At 39.1% G+C, this 19,108-nt stretch overlaps 2 protein-coding genes across 2 annotated transcripts; both read left to right on the forward strand.

Annotated features, from left to right (window-relative positions):
- The first annotated feature begins 7,885 nt into the window (after positions 1 to 7,885).
- On the forward strand, positions 7,886 to 8,800 carry LOC125361676 (olfactory receptor 142-like). The gene has a single exon (XM_048360252.1). It carries the CDS (start codon positions 7,886 to 7,888, stop codon positions 8,798 to 8,800), a length of 915 nt encoding a protein of 304 aa, XP_048216209.1.
- A 6,027-nt stretch (positions 8,801 to 14,827) lies between these two features.
- LOC125361671 (olfactory receptor 142-like) lies at positions 14,828 to 15,742 on the forward strand. The gene has a single exon (XM_048360249.1). The coding sequence runs from the start codon at positions 14,828 to 14,830 to the stop codon at positions 15,740 to 15,742; it is 915 nt and encodes a 304-aa protein (XP_048216206.1).
- Positions 15,743 to 19,108: the final 3,366 nt, after the last annotated feature.

The raw sequence follows: 19,108 nt of genomic DNA on the forward strand, positions 1-19,108 counted from the left end.
GGGTCATAGGGGAGTTCTATATTTAGCCTTCTGAGGAATCTCCATACTGCTTGCCAGAGTGGCTGAACCAGTTTACATTCCCACCAACAATGAAGTAGGGTTCAGCAATATACTTTATTCATAGATATTTATGGGATTCAATGTGCTATCTTCACACATGTATATAGTGTTCATTTTTCATATCGGTTCAACCTGCTTCCATCCTTGTCCTCACAACCCCTCCCACCTCAGCACCATTCTTAGTTCTTAGTAACTAATGTTTTTTTTTTTTGGCCAGTCCTGGGCCTTGGACTCAGGGCCTGAGCACTGTCCCTGGCTTCTTCCCGCTCAAGGCTAGCACTCTGCCACCTGAGCCACAGCGCCCCTTCTGGCCGTTTTCCATATATGTGGTGCTGGGGAATCGAACCTAGGGCCTCGTGTATCCGAGGCAGGCACTCTTGCCACTAGGCTATATCCCCAGCCCCTTAGTAACTAATGTTTTACTTTTAGATTATTTATTTGGTCAGACTTTCCATATATGAGAAAGAATACATTTTGTCTTATATCTTGTTTATTACATGGTATTATTAAAATGCTATTATACAGTTCCATTCATCTTGCTGCACATAGATAGGAGCTTGTTCTTTCTATGGTTGTATAATATTCTATTTTCAACCTTAAATTTTCCCATTCAACTAGTGACAATCAGATATCTTAGCTGTTGTGAATACTTTTGCAATTAACATGGACATGTAGCTATGTCTAATGTATGCTGACTTCATTCCTTTGGTTTCAACTCAGGAGTGGGATAGCTTGGTCACCTGGTAGTTTTATTTATTTTATTCATTTTTTGAGGACTATCCATACTGTGACTCTACTTATTTACAATAGCACTACAACGTGTAAGAGAGCTTTTTTTCTATTAAGGGAAGTATGCCAGACCCAAAGAAAATAGGCTGCATGGTTTCCCTCATTTGTAGTAATTATAATGTGCCTATAAATCCACATGTAAACCCAATAGATAGTAAAAGACAATAATTACACGTTGACATGATTAATTAAATAACACTTGAAACGTTCACACTGTGAGAGAGACCAAAGCAGTGTATTTGTAGGAGAGGATCACAAGGGCTCAATCAGTATGTGCATATGATCCTATAAAATGATGCTTATTGAAATGAACTCCAAGACATGGAAACAAGAGGTTATTTTTGTTGTAGTGTATTCAGTTCTTTTGTCCTTTTCCTTTGATTCATTCCTTTTTGTCACTTTTTGATTTCTGTACCCTTTGTCTTATGTGTAAGTTTATCTTATTTGGGGAGGGGAATTACAGAAATGATGGGACAAAGGGGAACCAATTCAGCATTGATATCCACTAGACACTATGATGGGAATGAACTATAAAACTTAGTGGGGAGAGGAATTGAGAGGAAAAAAACTGGGAGAAAATGGGGGGCACTGCTCAAAAAGAAATGTACTCATTACCTGAGTTATGTAACTGTGACCCTTCTGTACATCTCCTTTACAATAAAAATTGAAAAAGACCAATTTTTTCCCTTCTAAATCCTTAGTAGCATTTATTACTTTTCATTTCTCTTCTTTTATTTGATAGTAGCTATTCTAATCAGGGTGAGATAGAATTACTTTGTTCTTCTGACTTGGATTTCTCTGATGGCTAATGATACTGAGCCCTTTTCATATACTTATTTAGTCATTTGTGAGCATTTTTCCATAAATTTATTGATCATTTGTATTTAATTATTTTAAAACTTTTTTTTTGATTGGTCATAGGGCTTGAAGTCAGGGCCTGGGAGCTGTCCATGAGCTCTGCAGCTCAAGACTAGTGTTCTACCACTTGAGCCACAGCACCACTTGCGGTTATCTGGTGGTTAATTGGAGATAAGAGTCTCACAGACTTTCCTGCTTGGGCTAGCTTTGAACTCTGATCCTCAGATCTAAGCCTCCTGACTAGCTAGGAGTACAGGTGTGAACCTCTGCCACCCAACTCAAAAACATTTTTAATCTTATTTATTTATTTACTTACTTATTTTTGGTGGTGCTAGGGATTGAATCCAGAGACTTGCCCAGTTTAGGAAGTATTTTATCATGAAACTGTGTCCTCAGCCCTTGGTCTTTTGAGACAGGGTCTCACTATGTGGAGAACAAGATAATAAAATCCTAAACTGAATCTCAACTTCACTAACCAGCTCTTCAAATTCACACTCACATGGTCACAGCTCAAAGCCACAAACACCTACACAGATGGTAGAGTGGCTGGAAGGAGCAGGTATTGACAACAGCCAAAGTCCGTGCCCAGTCAGACTCCTTTCTTGGCTTCCTTGTCTCTGTTTAAGGAGTAGACTTCAGAGGCTGTGTGAGTTCTTGTCTCATGATTACCTATGTTATCAGATGATCTTTTGTGAGCACTAAATGCAGCTAACCATCCCCTCACTTCATTTCCAAGATGTTGTTTTCTCTTGGTTCGTTTCCTATTAACCATTTATGGAGTGAATGAATAAAATGATATGTCCTTCAGAGAAAATTCTTGCCATATTCTATGAATTTTTTTGACACCCATCATCGTGAGAGAGACACAGAGTCATGGGGAAACAAAGTGATTTGTGCATGAATGAATATTATACATGAATACATAAATGTTAGAATTGGAACAGGACCTCAACACCAAAAATTATTGAAAGAAGTGAAAAAAAATGGAGAACATGGAGATAATCTAATCTGTAATTTTGTATAGAAGAGAAATGAGAGGCTAAACATGACTATAACATGACTATAGTCAACTAAGCCAGAGATAGTACACAGGGGTCTTCCTTTTTCTTTCTACTTATTGTCAGTAGGCAAGTCTAGATAGAAAGCCCTTTATGTCTCAGTTTCTTTTTTTTTTTTTTTTAGGGCTTTAGCATTTTATTTTTTAAAATTTTTTTCAAATTTTTATTATCATACTGATGTACAGAGAGGTTACAATTTCATACGTTAGGCATTGGATACATTTCTTGTAATATTTGTTACCTTGTCCCTCATACCCCCCTCCCTCCTCCCCCTTTCCCTCCCCCCCCTGAGGTGTTCAGTTCACTTATACCAAACAGTTTTGCAAGTATTGCTTTTGTAGTTGTTTGTCTTTTTTTACCGTGTGTCTCTCAATTTTGGTATTCCCTTTCAATTTCCTACTTCTAATACCAGTATACACATTTTCTAATATACTCAGATAAGTTTACAGAGATAGTGTAGGTACAACCACAGGAAGGTGATACAAGAGCATCATCAATAATAGAAGCTACAGATACAGATGCGACGTTGAAAGTAGTTACAAGTGTGATATAACAATCGTTTCCATAACATGGAGTTCATTTCACTTAGCATCATCTTATGTGTTCATAAGGGTGTAGCTATTGGGCTCTTGTGATGCTCTGCTATGACTTGCCTAAACCTGTACTAATTATTCCCAATAAGGGAGACCATAGAGTCCATGTTTCTTTGGGTCTGGTTCACTTCACTTAGTATAATTTTTTCCAAGTCCTTCCATTTCCTTACAAATGGGGCAATGTCATTCTTTCTGATAGAGGCATAAAATTCCATTGTGTATATGTACCACATTTTCCTGATCCATTCGTCTTCTGAGGGGCATCTGGGTTGGGTCCAGATTCTAGCTATGTATGTCTCAGTTTCAACTCTCAAGTGCTACCTCCTTACTGACTGCAAAATTCTGGAAATGACACTCAAATAGTTGAACCAGATTTGAAATGTCAGCCACAGTTATTTGACCAAATTTCGCTCAAAGAGAAAAATTCCATGGGGGAATTTAGTCCCTTGATTATAGTATGTGGCTTAATTTATTCAAAATAATGGAAGAATCTCAGTATCTAATTGTAACCTTGGCCATTTTGTGGATAGGTAGGATTTTTACAACCAATGGGATTTCATAATCTCGAGGTTGCCATTCTTATGGCTTTTCTTTATTTCTTTTTTCTTTTTTTTTTGGCCAGTCCTGGGTTTGGACTCTGGGCCTGAGCACTGTCCCTGGCTTCTTTTTGCTCAAGGCCAGCACTCTGCCACTTGAGCCACAGCGCCACTTCTGGCCATTTTCTGTATATGTGGTGCTAGGGAATCGAACCCAGAGCCTCATGTATATGAGGCAGGCACTCTTGCCACTAGGCCATATTCCCAGCCCCTTCTTTATTTCTTAAATGTTACAAATCCAACTATTAACCTTCATACAGAGGCCCTGAATTTTCCTTTGTGATTTGCCCCAGACATTGACTTTTTTTCAAAATGTTCCCAGGACCATTGCTGATGTGTCCTTGGGGACCAATCCCATTATTGAGTTGTGGTAGCAACAACCACCTTATGTCATCAAAGACAGTCGAATGTTTTGAAAGAACAATGACTTCTAAAGCTTAAATTATTACAGTACAGTTTTGGGACTGAATTAACATCTCCTAGTCCTTGTCAGCTCATCATAAACACAAAGGATTATAAGGGCATTTCTAAACTCTTTTCAGCTCTGCTCTTAAAGTTGGCTTAGTTGAGTGACTTGGAATACTAGGGCTCTACGAGTTACCTTCTTGGTGGTAATATCTGTCAGTTTGTTCAATGTCCCAGACTTAAATGTAGGAATGCAATGCCCACTTTGGGCTTAGTTTTCACAAGCCCAAACAGGTCTTTGGGTAGTGGTCTATTGTGGGAAGTGGCTGACTTCAGGATAAATTGCAGACATATTGAATGTATTTGAAATCCACCTGGCTTACTTCATTCCAACAGAGTACAGGCATGCAGCTGTTCCTGTGACAAAGGGTAGGTGTTGTGGCCAGAGTAAGATACAAAGAAAGCTTCTCAACAAATGCTATAAGATGGTGAGTACAGGTTTTTCTCTTAAAGGCACAAGAGCCTTTATTTACATAATAAGCTGGTTGGTTTCATTATTTTTTTGGAAAAATGCTGAGTATTAATTATTATTGTATTAAATTTTTTGTATTAAATTATTTATAACATAATACTTGTTGGTGTTGTAAGTCTTTTCTCGCTTTTACACTCTGTGATTTACTGTGTATTGGGATCATTGAATGGGAGGCTATGATTGGGTTCATTGTACCTCTACCTGTAGTATATATGTATTTTTTGCTACTGTTGCCTTTTGTTTATATCCTCTGGCTAGATGTTTACCTGTTGTAGACTGTTACTTGCTCAGATGTTGATGTTTGCCCTTAAATACTTGTTACCTTGTCTTTCCATCTTTCTAGAATAGATAACCTTGTGAGGAGAGAAGTGGTATTTCTCACTGGCTCTGTTATATTGTATCCAATCAACAAGGTAGGACCCTAACCCACCAGTGGGACTCTAACCAACTGGTAGACCAGCAATGTTTTATCCCAAATACAAAGGAGATTCCAAGACGCTCAGTTAATTGGGCTAGGATTTTATTTTTTGCACCATGTCTGTATTCCACCATTCAGGGAGCAGAGTGCAGCCCTGAGCTTCAGTAGGCCTGGGTTATTAAGGGTGAAAACCACACACTCGTGGTCAAGCCAGTTAGGCAAAGCAAGCAAATATACATAATAGTTACAGATGATTACAACTCTGGTAAACAGACAATATTGACCAGAACACATTCCAGGTTTTTGTTCTTTTCTGAGTTTCACTCCTATCCACTGAATTCTACTAACCTGGTATTCAATTCCCCAATTCAGTCCAAGTCTCTGTTTCTGGAGTTTCCCCATCCCAACGGAGCCTTTTGTGGGGAGTCATCATAGTCTGGATGTCACAGCTCAGTGGGATGATAGTGGGAATTAGTGAGTGGGAACAGCAGAGAAAGGAAGAAATACAGGAAAAAACAATGACGACAAGTCAGAGTATTTCTCAAGAGGGATTGCTATCATATATTTTTCCTGTTGGGGATAAAGTTTATTGGGTAAGAATGTGAACTGTTGAAGGGCCTCAGATGATGGAAGACTGTTACAGCTTAGAAAAGAATTGGAGGTTTTCTTTTACAAAATATTACCTCAAAAATAACCCCTAACAATATTCCTTTGTTGCTGATAAAGAGGATGATGATGATAATGGAGATGGTTTAGGCCTGTTATATACATACATTCCCAATATGGCAACATTGGACTACCTCATAGACTTTCCTGTCTCCACCCCACAGAGACATTGTTGCTCATGAGGTCGGCCAGGAAGTGCTCTCTGAAGCATTTCACCTCAAGAAAAGGAAGAGATGGAATCTCCTCCTTCAGTTCTATCCTGGAGTAGTTGGGGCTGAGAGCTCCCTGTCCATGGAGGAATAGGAAAGTGAGGGGCTTGCAGTGACTTCTATGAAGTGGAACACCGCTAGGTTTTCAACAACTGGCTCTCCTTCATTACAAAAAGCTCTGATTTGTAGCATTTGATGATTTATAGTGTGCAGTTATTACCACAAGGGATGGCTTTGTGCTCCTCACTTGAATGTACAATTAGAAAAAGATAAACTTAATGGGAGTTGGAAAATGGCATGTTCAAGCCAGTGTTGTCTTGAAGACAATACTTAACCATTCACTCTTCAGAATATATAATCAGAGGGGAGGCGTATACGTGCACACATTTGTTATAATCATCTGTTTCCTTCTCAAAATCATTGTACTGATATTCATTTCTACAGCAGAATATGAGACTAACTCTTCCTCTTGCCAATTATCTTATTCTCATTAATCTCCAAGTATCAGTCTTTGAATTAGAGTTTACACAAGTATTTATGTTTTGTGGTCATTTATTTAGACATGAACGAGGCTTAATATCTTTTCAAAGTACATTGATTCATTCAGAGGTATTTTTTTTGTGCATCACTTGATTTCATCATGTTAGTTTTCTACTGGAATGTAGGGCTATTTTCTATAGAAGATTTATTTTTTAAACATATGAAGGTACTCACCTAAAGGTTAGAGGCATGGTTCAGTGGTAGACCACTAGCCAATGAGTGAAAATGGCCACAGGTATCCAGTTTCAGTTCCAGTTCTAGTCATGGACCTAGAATAAAAAGAAAGAAAAGAAATAGCCAACCTTTTGCTGGGTACTGGTGGCACACGCCTATAATCCTAGCTACTCAGGAGGCTGAGATCTGAGGGTTTCAGTTCAAAGCCATCCTGGGCAGGTTATCTCCAATTAACCACCAGAAAACTGGAAGTGGCACTGTTGCTCAAAATGGTAGAGCACTAGCCTTGAACAAAAGAGCTCAGGGACAGCACCCAGGCCCTGAGTTTAAGCTTCACAAAAGTCAACACACCAAAACAGCAATACCCCTAGAAGAAGAACTATCAAAACGCACTGAGGCTCATACAAATATAAGATATTCATTTGAACAGCTTTCCAAATTCATGATCCTTGTGCTTTACCAGAAAGATCCATAGGTGAAAAAGTCAGAAAGACTGGCTTTGAGACCTCAAGCTTCCCATTTTCCATGTGATTTTGGGAAAATAAATATTGACCTGAAATTCCATTTTCTGCCATAAAATTTTAAAAAATGAAACAAATTTGTGTTGCTGAGTAAGACTCCTGTGAGCTAGGAATGTAGCTCAGTGGCAGAGTGCTTGTTAGCTCATATGAAGTCCTGGGTTTGATTCCTCAGTACCACATACCCAGAAAAACCCGGATATGGAGCTGTGGCTCAAGTGGTAGAGTGCTAACCTTGAGCAAAAGAAACTCAGGGACATTGACCAGGCCTTGGGTTCAAGCCCCAGGACTGGCAAAATAAAAATAAAATAATGACTACATAGGCTAAAGAAGTAACGGAGCAATAAGCACAATGTTATTTGGTGAGTTCTCTCTAGAGTGCTTTATGTGAAGTAAATTTGAGCTTAAAAATCACTGTTTTCTTGCAGTCGTGTCACTACCAGATGTCCAGTTTATCTGAATGGAACCCATGGCCACTACAAATAACCTGACTGAGTTAATTTTCACTGGCCTCTTCCAGGACCCAGAGGTGCAGAGAGCATGCTTTGCGTTATTTCTTCCTGTGTACCTGGCCACATTGCTGGGCAATGGCCTCATTGTTGTGACGGTCAGTGTCAGTAAGAGTCTGCATTCCCCCATGTACTTCTTCCTCAGCTCCCTGTCCCTGGTTGAGATCTGCTACTCCTCTACTGTGGTACCCAAATTCATCACTGACCTACTTGCCAGGATGAAAACCATCTCTCTGAAGGGTTGTCTGGCTCAGATATTCTTCTTTCACTTCTTTGGGGTGGTTGAGACCCTGTTACTTGTGGTGATGGCCTATGACCGCTATGTGGCCATCTGCAAACCTCTCCACTACATGAACATCATGAGTCGTCACGTGTGCCACATGCTGGTGACTGGTTCTTTTGTTGGAGGCTTCCTCCACTCTATCATTCAGGTGCTGATCACCCTTCCACTGCCCTTCTGTGGTCCCAATGTGATCGACCACTACTTCTGTGACCTCTATCCTTTATTCAAGCTGGCTTGCACTGACACCTTTGTGGAGGGACTTATTGTGTTCGTCAACAGTGGGGTAATCTCTATCATCTCCCTACTCATCCTGGTGTCCTCCTATGTGGTCATCCTGGTCAACCTGAGGAAGCATTCTGCAGAGGGAAGACGCAAGGCCCTCTCTACCTGTGCCTCCCACATCACCATGGTGGTCTTGCTCTTTGGACCTGCCACCTTCCTGTATATGCGCTCCTCCTCCACCTACACTGAGGACAAGTTGGTGGCTGTGTTCTACACGGTCATCACCCCCATGCTTAGCCCCATCATTTACACACTCAGAAACACGGAGGTGAAGAATGCTATGAGGAAGTTGTGGAGCAGAAAGAACTGAGGGATGGGATAATGATGAAAATACAGATTTGGTTATTGTGTGTTCTTGCATTGCATTTTGCTTTCACAGGAATGTTCACCGGTGACAGAAGTATGTAGAAGATTTAATGTTGCTGATTCTGATTTGCCTTAGTAACTAGGATGCCTTGGAATCCAAAAAGTCTTTCTCAATCTTATAGTGTTGGTTGCTTCTATGATATACACCAGGCTATTGATTGAAGTAACTGCTCAAAGCAAAATGCATAGGAGAATATTATGATAAATGTTCTTTTTTCTCCCTCCCTCCCTTTTTGCCTCCCTCCTTCCTCCTTTCCATTTTCTTTCCTTCTTTCCTTCTTTCTTTCCTTCCTTTCTCACTTCCTTCCTCTCTTCCTCCCTCCTTTCCTTCCTTGTAAGTTCTTCTCTGACCTCTTTCTCATTGCGTTGAAGAGAGTGTACTTCCAAGTCATTTTATATTACATGACATCATTGCGCTATCAATTTTATTGTAATTATTTATGTGTGTTTTTCCTTAGATTATAAGATCTCAATGGCAGGATTGTCCACTGACACCTTTTCCTTGAAACTTTAAATATTTTGGGAGAAACTGGCAGGAGGCACTGCTCAAAAAGAAATGTACTCATTACCTGAGTTATGTAACTGTGACCCTTTTGTACATCCCCTTTACAATAAAAATAGAAAAAGACCAATTTTTTCCCTTCTAAATCCTTAGTAGCATTTATTACTTTTCATTTCTCTTCTGTTATTTGATAGTAGCCATTCTAATCAGGGTGAGATAGAATTACTTTGTTCTTCTGACTTGGATTTCTCTGATGGCTAATGATACTGAGCCTTTTTCATATACTTATTTAGCCATTTGTGAGCATTTTTTCCATAAATTTATTGATCATTTATATTTAATTATTTTAAAACTTTTCTTCTTGGTTGGTCATAAGATTTGAAGTCAGGACCTGGGAGCTGTCCATGAGCTCTGCAGCTCAAGACTAGTGTTCTACCACTTGAGCCACAGCACCACTTGCGGTTGTCTGGTGGTTAATTGGAGATGAGTCTCACAGACTTTCCTGCTTGGGCTAGCTTTGAACTCTGATCCTCAGATCTAAGCCTCCTGACTTGCTAGGAGTACAGGTGTGAGCCTCTGCCACCCAACTCAAAAACATTTTTAATCTTATTTATTTATTTACTTACTTATTTTTGGTGGTGCTAGGGATTGAATCCAGAGACTTGCCCAGTTTAGGAAGTATTTTATCATGAAACTGTGTCCTCAGCCCTTGGTCTTTTGAGACAGGGTCTCACTATGTGGAGAACAAGATAATAAAATCCTAAACTGAATCTCAACTTCACTAACCAGCTCTTCAAATTCACACTCACATGGTCACAGCTCAAAGCCACAAACACCTACACGGATGGTAGAGTGGCTGGAAGGAGCAGGTATTGACAACAGCCAAAGTCCGTGCCCAGTCAGACTCCTTTCTTGGCTTCCTTGTTTCTGTTTAAGGAATAGACTTCAGAGGCTGTGTGAGTTCTTGTCTCATGATTACCTATGTTATCAGATGATCTTTTGTGAGCACTAAATGCAGCTAACCATCCCCTCACTTCATTTCCAAGATGTTGTTTTCTCTTGGTTCGTTTCCTATTAACCATTTTTGGAGTGAATGAATGAAATGATATGTCCTTCAGAGAAAATTCTTGCCATATTCTATGAATTTTTTTGACACCCATCATCATGACAGAGACACAGAGTCATGGGGAACAAAGTGATTTGTGCATGAATGAATATTATACATGAATACATAAATGTTAGAATTGAAACAGGACCTCAACACCAAAAATTATTGAAAGAAGTGAAAAAAAATGGAGAACATGGAGATAATCTAATCTGTAATTTTGTATAGAAGAGAAATGAGAGGTGAAACATGACTGTAACATGACTATAGTCAACTAAGCCAGAGATAGTACACAGGGGTCTTCCTTTTTCTTTCTACTTATTGTCAGTAGGCAAGTCTAGATAGAAAGCCCTTTATGTCTCAGTTTCAACTCTCAAGTGCTACCTCCTTACTGACTGCAAAATTCTGGAAATGACACTCAAATAGTTGAACCAGATTTGAAATGTCAGCCACAGTTATTTGACCAAATTTGCTCAAAGAGAAAAATTCCATGGGGGAATTTAGTCCCTTGATTATAGTATGTGGCTTAATTTATTCAAAATAATGGAAGAATCTCAGTATCTAATTGTAACCTTGGCCATTGTTTGGATAGGTAGGATTTTTACAACCAATGGGATTTCATAATCTCGAGGTTGCCATTCTTATGGCTTTTGTTTATTTCTTAAATATTACAAATCCAAATATTATCCTTCATACAGAGCCCCCGAATTTTCCCTTGTGATTTGCTCCAGACATTGACTTTTTTTCAAAATGTTCCCAGGACCATTGCTGATGTGTCCTTGGGGACCAATCCCATTATTGAGTTGTGGTAGCAACAACCACCTTATGTCATCAAAGATAGTCGAATGTTTTGAAAGAACAATGACTTATTACTACAGTACTGTTTTGGGACTCTTATCCCTTGTTAGCTCATCATTAACACAAAGGATTATAAGGGCATCTCTAAACTCTTTTCAGCTCTGCTCTTAAAGGTGGCTCAGTTGAGTGACTTGGGATACTAAGGCTCCATGAGATATCTTCTTGTTGGTAATATCTGTCAATTTGTTAAATGTCCCAGATTTAAAGGTAGGAACGCAATGCCCCTTTTGGGCACAGTTTTCATAGGCCAGAACAGGTCATTGAGTAGTGGTCTATTGTGGAAAATTGGCTGACTTCAACATAAATTGGAGACATATTGAATGTATTTGAAAGTCACCTGGTTTACTTCATTCCAACAGAGTATAGGCATGCAGCTCTTCCTCTGATGAGGGGTAGGTGTAGTGGCCAGAGTATGGTACAAAGAAAGCTTCTCAGCAGTAGCTATAAGATGAGTACACACTTTTTCTCTTAAAGGCACAAGAGCCTTTATTTACATAATAAGCTGGTTGGTTTCATTATTTTCTGGAAAAATTCTAAGAGTATTAATTATTATTGTATTAAATTATTTATAACATAATACTTGTTGGTGTTGTAAGTCTTTTCTCGCTTTTAGACTCTGTGATTTACTGTGTATTGGGATCATTGAATGGGAGGCTACGGTTGGGTTCATTGTACCTCTACCTGTAGTATATTTTTCTTTTGCTACTGTTTGCCTTTTGTTTTTATCCTCTGGCTAGATGTTTACCTGCTGTAGATGTTACTTGCTCAGATGTTGATGTTTGCCCTTAAATACTTGTTACCTTGTTTTTTCATCTTTCTAGAATAGACAGCCTTGTGAGGAGAGAAGTGGTGTTTCTCACTGGCTCTGTTGTGTTGTAGCCAGTCACCAAGGTAGGACTGTAACCCACAGTGGGATGCTAACCCACTGTTGGAACAACGATGTTTTATCCCAAATTTGAAGGAGACTCCAAGACACTCAGTTAATTTGGCTAGGATTTTATTTTCCACACCATGTCTGTACTCCAGCATTTGGGGAGCAGAGTGCAGCCCTGAGCTTCAGTAGGCCTGGGTTTTTAAGGGTGAAAACCCACACACTGGTGGTCAAGCCAGTTAGGCAAAGCAAGCAAATAAACATAATAGTTACATATGATTACAACTCTGGTAAACAAGACAATATTGACCAGAACACATTCCAGGTTTTCCTTCTGGGATCTGAGACCTGACCACATTCCAGGTTTTTGTTCTTTTCTGAGTTTCACTCCTATCCACTGAATTCTACTAACCTGGTATTCAATTCCCCAATTCAGTCCAAGTCTCTATTTCTGGAGTTTCCCTACCTCAACGGAGCCTTTTGTGGGGAGTCATCATAGTCCGGATTTCACAGCTCAGTGGGATGATAGTGGGAATTAGTGAGTGGGAACAGCAGAGAAAGGAAGAAATACAGGAAAAAACAATGATGACAAGTCAAAGTAGTTCTCAAGGAGGATTGCTATCATATATTTTTCCTGTTGGGGATAAAGTTTATTGGGTAAGAATGTGAACTGTTGAAGAGCCTCAGATGATGGAAGACTTTTATAGCTTAGAAAAGAATTGGTGGTTTGCTTTTACAAAGTATTACCTCAAAAATAACCCCTAACAATATTCCTTTGTTGCTGATAAAGAGGATGATGATGATAATGGAGATGGTTTAGGCCTGTTGTATATCTACCATCCCAATATGGTAACATTGCACTACCTCACAGACATCCCTGTCTCCACCCCACGGAGACACTGTTGCTCATGAGGCCGGCCAGGAAGTGCTCTCTGAAGCGTTTCACCTCAAGTAAAGGAAGAGATGGAATATCCTCCTTCAGTTCTATCCTGGAGCAGGTGGGGCTGAGAGCTCCCTGTCCATGGAGGAATAGGGCTTGCAGTGATCTCTATGAAGTGGAACGCAGCTGCTCTGCTCCAAGTTTTAACAACTGCCTCTCCATTACAAAAAGCTCTGATTTGTAGCGCTTGATGATTTATAGTGTGCAGCTCTTACCACAAGGGATGGCTTTAAAGTGCTCCTCTCTTGAATGTACAATTAGAAAAAGTTAAACTTAATGGGAGTTGGAAAATGGTATATTCAAGCCAGTGTGTTGTCTTGAAGACAATACTTAACCATTCACTCTTCAGAATATATAATCAGAGGGGAGGCGTATACGTGCACACATTTGTTATAATCATCTGTTTCCTTCTCAAAATCTTTGTACTGATATTCATTTCTACAGCAGAATATGAGACTAACTCTTCCTCTTGCCAATTATCTTATTCTCATTAATCTCCAAGTATCAGTCTTTGAATTAGAGTTTACACAAGTATTTTTGTTTTGTGGGCATTTATTTAGATGTGAATGAGGCTTAATATCTTTTCAAAGTACATTGATTCATTCAGAGGTATTTATTTTTTTGTGCATCACTTGCTTTCATCAGGTTAGTTTTCTACTGGAATGTAGGGCTATTTTCTATAGAAGATTCATTCTTTAAATATATGAAGGTACTCACCTAAAGGTTAGAGGCATGGTTCAGTGGTAGACCACTAGCCAATGAGTGAAAGTGGCCACAGGTATCCAGTTTCAGTTACAATTCAAGTCATGGACCTAGAAAGAAAAGAAAGAAAAGAAATAACCAACCTTTTGCTGGGTACTGGTGGCACACGCCTATAATCCTAGCTACTCAGGAGGCTGAGATCTGAGGGTTTCAGTTCAAAGCCATCCTGGATAGGTTATCTCCAATTATCCACCAGAAAACTGGAAGTGGCACTGTTGCTCAAAGTGGAAGAGCACTAGCCTTGAACAAAAGAGCTCAGGGACAGCACCCAGGCCCTGAGTTCAAGCCCCACAACAGTCAATACACCAAAACAACAATTCCCTAAGAAGAAGAACTATGATAATGCACGGAGGCTCATACAAATATAAGATAATCATTTGAACAGCTTTCCAAATTCATGATCCCTCTGCATTACCAGAAAGATCCATAGGTGGAAAAGTCAGAAAGACTGGCTTTGAGACCTCAAGCTTCCCATTTTCCATGTGATTTTGGGCAAATAAACATTGACCTGAAATTCCATTTTCTGCCATAAAATTAAAAAAAAATGAAACAAATTTGTGTTGCTGAATAAGACTACAGTCAGCTTTGAATGTGGCTCAGTGACAGAGTGCTTTCTAGCTCATATGAAGTCCTGGGTTTGATTTCTCAGTACCACATACCCAGAAAAACCCGGATATGGAGCTGTGGCTCAAATGGTAGAGTGCTAACCTTGAACAAAAGAAACTCAGGGACAGTGACCAGGCCCTGAGTTCAAGCCCCAGGACTGGCAAAATAAAAATAAAATAATGACTACATAGGCTAAAAGTAATGGAGCAATAAATGCACTGTGAGTTCTCTCTAGAGTGCTTTATGTGAAGTGAATTTGAGCTTAAAAATCACTGTTTTCTTGCAGTCGTGTCACTACCAGATGTCCAGTTTATCTGAATGGAACCCATGGCCACTACCAATAATGTGACTGAGTTAATTTTGACTGGCCTCTTCCAGGACCCAGAGGTGCAGAGAGTGTGCTTTGTGTTGTTTCTTCCTGTGTACCTGGCCACAGTGCTGGGCAATGGCCTCATTGTTGTGACGGTCAGTGTCAGTAAGAGTCTGCGTTCCCCCATGTACTTCTTCCTCAGCTCCCTGTCCCTGGTTGAGATCTGCTACTCCTCTACTGTGGTACCCAAATTCATCACTGACCTACTTGCCAGGATGAAAACCATCTCTCTGAAGGGTTGTCTGGCTCAGATATTCTTCTTTCACTTCTTTGGGGTTGTTGAGACTCTTTTGCTTGTGGTGATGGCCTATGACCGCTATGTGGCCATCTGCAAACCTCTCCACTACATGAATATCATGAGTCGTCACGTTTGCCACACGCTGATGACTGGTTCTTTTGTTGGAGGCTTCCTCCACTCTATCATTCAGGTGCTGATCACCCTTCCACTGCCCTTCTGTGGTCCCAATGTGATCGACCACTACTTCTGTGACCTCTATCCTTTATTCAAGCTGGCTTGCACCGACACCTTTGTAGAGGGACTTATTGTGTTCGTCAACAGTGGAGTAATCTCTATCATCTCGCTCCTCATCCTGGTTTCCTCCTATGTGGTCATCCTGGTCAACCTGAGGAAGCATTCTGCAGAGGGGAGACGCAAGGCCCTCTCTACCTGTGCCTCCCACATCACTGTGGTCGTCTTTTTCTTTGGACCTGCCACCTTCCTGTATATGCGCTCCTCCTCCACCTACACTGAGGACAAGTTGGTGGCTGTGTTCTACACTGTCATCACCCCCATGTTGAGCCCCATCATCTACACACTCAGAAACAAGGAGGTGAAAAATGCTATGAGGAAGTTGTGGAGAAAAAAGAACTGAGGGGTGGTATAGTAATGAAAATACAGATTTGGTTATTGTGTGTTCTTGCATTGCATTTTGCTTTCACAGGAATTTTCACCGGTGACAGAAGTATATAGAAGATTTAATGTTGCTGACTGTGATTTGCCTTAGTAACTAAAATGACTTCGAATCCAAATAGTGTTTCTCAATCTTATAGTGCTTGATTGCTTCTATGATATACACCAGGCCAATGATTGAAGTAACTGCTCCAAGCAAAATGCATACGAGAATATTTTGATAAATATTCTTTTTTCTCCCTCCCTCACTTTTTGCCTCCCTCCTTTCCATTTTCTTTCTTTCCTTCCTTCTTTCTTTCCTTCCTTTCTCACTTCCTTCCCCTCTTCCTCCCTCCCTTCCTTCCTTGTAAGTTCTTCTCTGACCTCTTTCTCATTGCGTTGAGTAATGTTTCCTTCCAAGTCATTTTATATTACATGACATCATTGTGCTATCACTTTTATTGTAATTATTTATATGTGTTTTTCCTTAGATTAATAGATCTCAATGGCAGGATTGTCCACTGATCCCTTTTCCTTGAAACTTTAAATATTTTGGTTATAGTTGAGTGAACAACATGGAGGCCTTTGGACTATCCCTGGTAAATAAACACACAGATACTTCTTCAGCTTTTTCTTGACGGATGTCACATCTCTTTGTGTTAGAATTTAATGAGCTTAGGCTCCTAGATTACTTAAGTCCTGTCAAGCACTAACCCATACCCAAGTTGACTGACTAAAATTTTGCTTAAATTTAATAAAACTAACAACAGCATGAACTTCTAGGATTATTCTGAATATTAATCAGATAATGTGCATATAAGGATTGTGGAAAGAACAACAGGACACTCAATAAATATTAGCCGTTATTGTTATCATCAACAGTGTTGATCCTTAATTTTGTTCTTCATACTGATTGTATCTATGCCATTCGCAGTCCTTCTGTCTTGATGTTCTCAGAATGTCTTAGATTTTCTTTTCTCAGGAAAAGTCTCAATTTCAAGGACTCGTTTTAAGTTCAGTCCTTTTGAGGTTTCTTTGTGACTAACTTTGTGCTCTTGCTTGGCTTTTTCCTCAAGGCTGGTACTCTACCACTTGATCTATGCTTCCACTTCTAGCCTTTTGCTGGTTAACTCTGATAAAATTCTCATGGACTCTTCTGCCATGGCTGGCTTTGATCTCAGGTCTCAGTCTTGTGAGTAACTAGGATTACAGGCATAAGGCATCAATGCAAGGGTGGTTGCTCTCTTATGGGCCATTCTTTTTAATTTATTATTTATTAATATTTTTAAATTTAAATTTTATTGTAAGGTGATGTACAGTGAGTTACAGTTACATAAGTAAACTAATGAGTACATTTCTTTTGGAACATTGATTCCCTCATTTTCTCCTACCTTTCTCCTCCTCTGCAGCTCCCCTTACTGCCTGCAATTGTAAAGTTAATGTAACATACTGTCTCATGTGTACCACTGTAGAATTGGTTCACCCTTTGTCCCATCATTTCTGTTGTTTCCCTTTATTTCCCCAAATCAGATAGACTTATATACAAACAAAAGGGTACAAAAATAAAAAATAGTGACACCAGGGAATAAACCAAAGTAGAAAAAAGAAAGAAAAATATAACTGTGAATGGTACAGAAAAAAATACTTGTTTCCATTTCTTAGTGTTCCTTTCAATAAGCATCATTTTATAGGATCATATGTACACAGCTATTGAACAATTGTGATCCTATCCTCCTTTGTTCTCAATGTGCAAGTGTTCAGAGTGCTATTTAATTAATTATGAGTGGCCATTCTTTCTCAGCTTTATTTTCTCATTTATGTTCTCATTTCCTCAAACTGGAAACATCCAATAATCCATCTGAGAGCTCGATTCTCAATTTATGGTTCTATTTCTCAACTTAGAAGGCATTTTCACTAATAGTCCTATATTGATGATGCATACTCATACTTATAGCTTATACCTTACCCATAAACTTTTACGTATATCTGCAAGTATCTTGTCAACATCTTGGATCTGAGTTTTGCCATGCAACTTTATTTAACATGCCCTAAACTGAACTCCTGAACTCTGCTCCCATATTTGCTATAATTTTTCCCATCTCTTTTAAAAGTATAATTTCAATGTTGTTATTAAGATATTGTTCAGAGAGGTTTCATTTAATAAGTCAGGTAATGAGTACCTTTCTTTTCTGAGACAATGTCACACCTCCTTTAGCTTTCCTTCAGTTTTCCCCTCCCATTCCTGCTCATGAGTTACATAGTTCATTTTCCACATCCTGGTATTCCATTGAATGGCATGATTGCATTTGTTTTAAAGAAAACCTTAGAGAGATCATTGATTTTTCTGAAAACATTAGCAAATCTTGTTAGTTCTACTGGTTGAATGTATACATAATCTGACACCTTCATACATCCCTCATTGATGTACTGTGGTACCCCATGATCATATCTTGACTTCAGAAGATCTTCCTGACATCTCATACAAAGTAAATCTCACATAAAGTAACAGCTCCTATAAAGACATATCAACTAGCATGTCCCATCCTTTTTACCTCTGCTCAACTCTTCTTCATAAGGCTTATAAGTATTGAAGTTACATATGTAGACTTAATTGTTTAGTTTCTCTACATTAGTTTCTAATGGGTTTATGAAAGATATGACTTTATGATATAGTCAGTAGTGACTATATTTTTCCACTGCCTAATCTGTAGCACTTAGCTGCTGGCACTTTGTAGGACTCAATACTCTAGTTGTAGAATGGGTGAGTGAATGGAAAAATGACATGACTTTCAGAGGAAATCTTTGCCATATTTTAAGGTGGTGGCCATTATCATCATTGGCAGAGACATAGAGGCCCAAGAGGTCTAAGCAACTTCCTATATGAATATTGTACACAAACGTATGAATATTGGAATTGAATGTGAAATGAAGAGAATCTAGGATAACTATCATTTTATTTGGAAATAGAAAAGGGAGAATGAGAAGTGGACAGGTGTAATGGCATGGTCATCATCAGAGAGTTGATCCACTTTAAAGCCACCGCTATTTCTTGGAGTCTTTATTATATTTATTTATATTTTTGTGTTTTATTTTTATTCTCAGTAGACAAGTCTATGTTAAAGCCCTCTTTATATCTTTGTTTAAAAATTTTAAATGTGCTTTCTTCTTATTGAATGTAAAAACACAGAAACGACACAGAAGGAATTGAACTGGATTTTGAAACTTCCCTCCAGTCATAGTTTATTTGGCAAAATTTCACTGTTGGGAAAAGAAATTCTGTGGGGAAGTAGGTCCCTGGAAAATTACCGGAAGGCTAATTTACTATGAATAGTTGAAGGATCATAGCTTT

Source organism: Perognathus longimembris, chromosome 13 (assembly GCF_023159225.1).
Source record: "Perognathus longimembris pacificus isolate PPM17 chromosome 13, ASM2315922v1, whole genome shotgun sequence".
Taxonomy (NCBI): Eukaryota; Metazoa; Chordata; class Mammalia; order Rodentia; family Heteromyidae; genus Perognathus; species Perognathus longimembris.